The following is a 6,583-nucleotide window of genomic DNA, read 5'->3' as shown; positions in this document are numbered from 1 at the left end:
TTCTTCTTCTTCTGCTGCTGCTGCTTCTCCTTCTCCCTTTCCTTCTCCTCTATTCCAAGTGCCACTTTAATTAGACTTTTCAATCACTAAACCCTGTAATGCTGGAAAGGTGTCCCAGGTCAATTATTTGCACCCAGTGCAGGTATTTATGGCACTTTCCTCATTCTCATGGTTGTTACTCCTGAATTAAAGCATCCCGTKGTGCAGAATTATAACTGAGAGTTTCTGGCTGGGAAAATGGATTTGCACCTGGCTTCCTGCTGCTCTCCCTGCTCCAGTGAGCTTTATGGGAAGTCGGCCATTGGAGCCACTTCTGTAGCTAAATACTCCCATAGCACCTGGAGAAGAAGGGAAAAAAAAGTTGTAAAACAATGGTTTGCTACTTTGGAGAGATAATCGTTCATTTTGCTGCATGTGAACAACTCTTTATAAAAGTGTTTTTCTTCCAAACGTTTTCTTGAGAACTCAGAACTGGGAATTTCCAGGTTTCCATCTTAGGGATTCTCCCTGAGCTGCATCATCTCTTCAGTGCTGTTTTTCCTGTTCCCTTTTTAATGGTGCCCCACAGCACCTTTTTCATTTATCAACACCTCCCCTTCCAGCCCAGGGCTGCGTGAAGATCCCTCCTTTGGGAGWGTTTAATTTTCCTCAGGATCGGGGCTTCTGAAGGCAACAAGCTCGAACTGATTTGTGATCTCTTTTAAATGTGAATTTATGACTTTCCTCATTCCTCTTTCCTGGTAYTGCTTCCATGATCCAGGTATGACAGTAATCTGATTTGTCCCAGGCTGGATCTCCACCTTTCAGGAGAGATTTGTGTTGTTTTCTTCTTTTCCTTCCCCAGATAATTTCCTCAYCCCCTTTTGCATTCAGTGAATTAAATAAGTTCTTAATAAAACTTCACTTTAAGTTCTTAAATAAGTGAATTAAATAATTTGAGACTTCTGACCTGCTGGAGAACCTTTTTGGCTTCCCCTCAATCTCCCTTCACGCACATCACTCTCTATCACACTCCAAATAGGATTTGGGAGTATTTTTGTGGCTTCCAGCTTGTTCTTCCTGAACTATTTCAGCTTTTAGTGTTCTGTTCTGGAGTGAAGAAGATTTCTGAAGTAATTTGGGAGCTCCTGTTCGCACAAGGGTTAATTGAAAATCTCTGTGTTGTAGGAATGTGAGAAGAGCGGGACTCCATTTGTACAGCCAGGAGGAATAAAGGGTAAAGGTTGTGTAAAATAACAGTTTGAAAAGAGCAAATCAGGACAGTTAATTAGCAGAGTTTGTAGTACAAGTGGTTAGAAATTCCTAAGAAAATACCTGATGTAATTTAGGGCTTCCTTAATTAATCCTTGCTGCCACTTCTCATCAAAGCTGAAGAGTTATGAGGCTGCGGAAGAGGATGGAGAGGTTTGGGGAGRCAGCAAAGATTAGGGAAAAACAAATGCCTGGGAAACATCAGGGGCCTTCAAATCACTCAGGGTGAGGTAGTTCCTGAATAATTCATCAGGAGTTTTCTGTGAGACGTTGGGACAGGAGGTTGGATTAATCCAAGAAAAATCCTGGCATGCTAGGTAGGATCTGCTCCAGATGATTGTGCTTAGTTCTGGCTGATAGATGTTGTCAGAYCTGCTTAATACTGTTAAATTTAACAGTTTCAGATGCCTTTTTAACACTGTATCATATTTACATTCAGATTGAGATATTTTTAGATTTAGATATTTGTATATTTATACCTGTGTCTACGTCTATATTTCATACTTTAGGTGGTTTTGTTCAAGAGTAGAGTTTGGTAATATTGATTTCCCTCTGCTTCCTTCCTTGGTCATACCCGATTTTATCCAGGAATGTGTCATTCCCAGTCAAACCTTACCCACTTCCTTGGGATCTCGGGGTCTCTGGAATTGATTGGGGTGAAAGCAGAGCTCCCTGGAGTCCCGCATCCCTTTTGCTTCCTTTCCTCCTCACAAGACCTGGATTTCTTATTTGTCACCTCTGAGACAAGGGATTGAACAGCTGCCAAAATATTACAGGGATCCAGGGCCCTTGGACACTTCCAGGGATCCAGGGGCAGTCACAGGGAACAATTCCTTCCCAAAATCCCATCTGACCCCCCCTCCTCTGGCAGTGTGAGTTTTTTCTCTGCATTTATCCTCAGGCCAATTAAAATTACTCCTTCCATACTGACAAACCCTCCCTGGGGAATAACAGGAAAKGACCTAGTGGAAAATGGGATATCAGGATGGAGTCATCCTTGTCCCAGCACTGTTGTTAGCAGAAAGTTGGAACAGAAACATCAGGGAATAAAGGAATTTATTCCTTCTGCAGCCATTGGATGCATCCCCTCTGCATCACTGCCCACTGTGTCCTGGAGTCTGCTGGAGCCTCCCTCATGATTCCTGGTGTGTTTGGCAGGATAAACAATTCCATCTGCTCCTTCTCTTTAGTTAAAGGTGCTTTTCATCATCATTTCATACTTAACACAGAAAGAGCTGGAAATGGCTGTGCTTTCCCCCATGGCAATTTCCACAATATCCCCAGCAAAACCCAACCCTGGTGGGAGGATGGTTCAATAGGAGTGGAAATGTGAGGCTTTGTCTGCCCAAAAAAGCCCTGAGGACACAAAGTTGCTGCTGGTTCTTTGCCTGARGGCAGATAAACAAACAATTATTGGAATGGAATGGCCTGAAGGCTGGAGTGAGCTGCTGAATTCYAGTCTGGAGTGCAAGGGAATAATAATTTTCAGGTCTGATAACACTGCCAGCAGCATTTGGGCTGAGGATGATTCACCTGGTGATCCTTGAAAAGGCTTGGAGAGGCTTCAGTGAGCGCACAAAAACTTGGGAAGGTGCTAAGAGAATGCAGGGCCCTGTGAATATTGCGTTTCATTTTGGAAATAATGCCYCTGCTGGCTGCTCTGAGTGCAAGGATTGGTTAATGTTAAGGACTTCCCCACATATCTAACATAAAATATTTCACATTACCTAACGTAATATTTGCTCTTCCGTAAATATTTTCACTTAAAACTGTGCATTTTCCCCTTATTTCATTGCCTTTGCACGTGATGAAGGGAGAGGAGTAGCTCAGATCTGAYCCTAAACTTGATGATTTTCAGCCACGGGGTCCACAAGAAGAAAAGAAGCAAAACAGCCCAAACTTGGTCCTTGAGCAGACTGGGGATGTGATGGAAGCATTGAAAATTAAGGGAATTAAGGCCTGGAGAGGTTCAAGAATGAATAATCCCTMTTATTTAGAGRTTTKGGGCTGTTCAGCMTGGAGAAGAGAAGGCTCCAGCCATGGACAAAACAGCTGGGACAAATCCCAGGCTTTGGGCTGGACTCTGCATCCCTCTGTTCACCCCTCTGAACTGGCATATATTTTCATGGGTTCCCAGGTAAATTTATAGAAAAGTTTAGAAAAGGCTTCTTTTTGGAAAAGAAGTTGGAAATGGTTTCTCAAGTTTTAAAATTTGCTTTAATCAGGGATGTTGATGGGGAAGGTGTGCTCTGATGTCTTCCCAAACCATTTCATGGGTGAGGGATGGGTGTTGATGGCTGTGAAATGGGAATGGATGTCTCTGCCCACTGCAAGCCACAAGTTTTGTTACAGAACCCAGACAGTTCCACTCCTGGAACAGATAAATGGGTCCACACAAGGCTGAGTTTCTGAACTTTGGGGGGAAATGCCAGGTTCGAGGGAGGATGGAAAGCAGGAGGTTCAGGGAGGCTGTACCTTCCTGGTCCTTCAGCTGATGGGGAAAGGAAGAACTTTCTGCCAGAATATGGGATAAAAGGGGCTGTGTCCTCCAAAACCTCGAGAGAGAAAACTCCACCAGCATGTGCCCCAGCGGGCTCTCTGCCTTTATTCAAGTGAAGTTGCAGGAGTCCTCTGGCTCCTTTTTTTTTTTTTGACATAGCCCTCTGGGGTTTCTGGATTCATTTTTCTGACAGTTTTGGGGTTTGGCTCATTTGCTGAAATCATTGATTTAGATAATGCCGGGCAGCTTGAATCAGAAATGAGGGCTTAACCATGACAAGCATTTAAAATTTAAACTTTAATGATAACATCTCAACCCCCATCCAGTTCTGACCCTGGAAATCCTGATTCTTCTGCCTCAGCTCTTCCCTGTTTCTCCAGCAGCATTTTGCTTTGTCTTCAGCCCTTGAACCACAGCAGAAATCCATCATAAATCATCATAAATCATAATTGACATCAATCTGTTGTTTGAAAGTGCAGTTCAAATATTCTGCAGTGCCCAATACCCTCACCTGGAGAGCTCTTAAAACTGCAGCCAARTAGAAATCCCAGTCTTGGGCATCCCTGTCCAAAATGCTGGTGGCTTTGGGACGAGCAGTGATTTTGTTCTGTGCTGTCCCAAGGATCAAACARAACCCCAGCTATGGCATTTCACTGGGAAAAAAAGTGTAAAAGAGGCATTAAACTTGAATTGTAGCATTGCTGGCATGGATGGAGCAGCTTTGATTGCAGGGTTATGTTTCAGATTATTGAGTAAGGAAACTCCTGGTGCAGACACATCATTTCACTGAATATATTCCTTTATGGTTGTGCCTCCTGCAGTCAGGGAATGAGATATTTTACCCCCAGCATTCAACATAAGCTGTGTGGAGAGGGATGGAGCAAGAAATCTCTGTGTCTGTGTCTGCTCTAACTCTGCCATYCCCAGTGGATGCTGAATTTGTGGGACAAATCCCAAAGATATATTTTGYACCTCAGGGCACTCCTAAATACATAACTTTGAAATCTGTAACAGCATCAAATCCCACAGAATTCCTCCTGCTTCTTCAGCACTGAGAGGGGGTTTCAGCACGACAGGAGAAGATGCTCATGCTGATTATAAGGGTCCTGCTGACATTTAAATCTCTGCCCTGATTAGCCTTTCCTAAAGCATCTGTTTATCATTAAGGCAGCAGAAATGGCAGTGTAAAGTGTGATTTATAATTAGTGAAGTTATAATTAACGCAGAAGTGTATTGTGTGTACTTCTCTTGATTCCTGAGCTGCATGGACCATGGGGGGGCTGTGTATAATTAGGGGGTGTATGTATGGATTTATTAAAATAAATAGGATATAATAGAGTACTATATCTGTAAAATGATAAACAGTGGTACRTGAATTATATTTATTTATSTCTCTGTACCTGGAATGGTTTGGATTGGAAAGGACATTACAGCTCATCCATYRGGGACAYTTKYCACTGTCCCAGGGTGCTCCAARCYCTGTCCAGCCTGGCCTGGAGCACCTTGTGTGATGATGGCACTGAATAAAACCATGCTGACATGCCCAGGCAGAAGGAAATTTAAGCATTTTTCCACTTGGCTTTAAAACTAAAAATGCTTCTCTAAAAGAGAAKTTTCTGTGTTGAAAAGGAGAAGAGGCTGTAAAGGATGATCTTCTGTGCAACTCAAGAAGAAATCTTTGAATTTGCACTTTGAAGATTTCCCATCCTGCAAACACAGTTTAGGATAAAAGCTCATCAAGGAGGAGGTTTGGGAGCTGAAGCACATTAATTTCATGGATTTTATCAGTGAGAATATTTGTAAATATTTTGCTGAAAGTCTGTTYGCTCCGTGCTGTTTCCTGTAGTTAAATGGGGGCATGGGGATAGAATTTATTGCATTTACTCTCTGAAAAAATAGAAATCAATTCAAGTGTAGAGCTTTGGGAAATAGTTTTAATCAAACTGTTTCTCTAAGGAGAAGCTCTATTATAAACTGTATATACTCAAGCATTTATGGTTAATGCAAATATCTAAACCACGGGTGAGGTAAAATCTGGACCTTTTGGGGTTCCATTCTCTACTTACACCCTGTTTTTCCCTGGTTTTACAATGGAATTTTGTATCTGGTGATTGGGATGTGATGTTTTCTGCATAACTCAGAAGTCTCAGAATTCAGCAGGGACCTGAAAACTGAAGTTGGAACAGAATGACTCAAAACCTCCCTAACTAGCAGGTGTTTCATTATCAGGGTGTAACAGGGCTTRGGTCTGGAAATTTCCTTGAGGCCAAGGTGGAATCTGTTCCCTTTTTTGGGGAATAGGATGAAAGTTCAATGGTTTTTGCTGGATAATGCACTAAGAATGTCCCGAAATCCCTCAGGTTATGATGAACTGACCCCAAATCCTTGCACACCTTCAGCCTTCCTTGATTTCTCCTCCTCTCACAGCTTCCTCCAGGCCATCTTTCCACCAAAAATGTTTTTTCCCAGTCATTTCCACGCATGCTTAGTCCATTGTCCAGCGGCTGAATCTCCTGGTTTGCAATGTTCTCCATTTCCATGCTTTCCTATCAATGACATCGTTTTCCTCTGCAGTTCACAACAGGAATTTGGACATTTTTTGCTAATCACATTTTCCCCTTGTCTTGTTTTTTTTCCAGCTCTCGTAAATGTGAAACTTTGGGCTATTGATCGGCAATGTTTTCAAACAATAATGATGAGGACAGGCCTCATCAAGCATACTGAGTATATGGAATTTTTAAAAAGGTATGGCACTTGTTTATTTATCCAAAAACCCCATGAAACTGCCGTCCTCTCTCGCCTTTTTTCTTTTTTTTTTTTTTTTTTTTTTTT

At 42.3% G+C, this 6,583-nt stretch overlaps 1 protein-coding gene across 1 annotated transcript in view; it reads left to right on the top strand.

The window, feature by feature from the left end:
• The window catches only part of LOC130584846 (cGMP-dependent protein kinase 1-like), a gene marked incomplete at its 3' end in the record, with an annotated part of 161,325 nt that overhangs the window by 71,079 nt on the left and 83,663 nt on the right, over nucleotides 1-6,583 (top strand). The window contains exon 3 of the mRNA XM_057385078.1: nucleotides 6,391-6,496. Coding sequence (XP_057241061.1) covers nucleotides 6,391-6,496 — 106 coding nt within the window. The remainder of the gene's footprint in view (nucleotides 1-6,390; nucleotides 6,497-6,583) is intronic.

Source organism: Malurus melanocephalus, unplaced genomic scaffold (genome assembly GCF_030028575.1).
Source record: "Malurus melanocephalus ecotype Western Australia unplaced genomic scaffold, MMel_1.1 scaffold_778, whole genome shotgun sequence".
Taxonomy (NCBI): domain Eukaryota; kingdom Metazoa; phylum Chordata; class Aves; order Passeriformes; family Maluridae; genus Malurus; species Malurus melanocephalus.
This window is presented reverse-complemented; position numbering and strand designations above follow the sequence as displayed.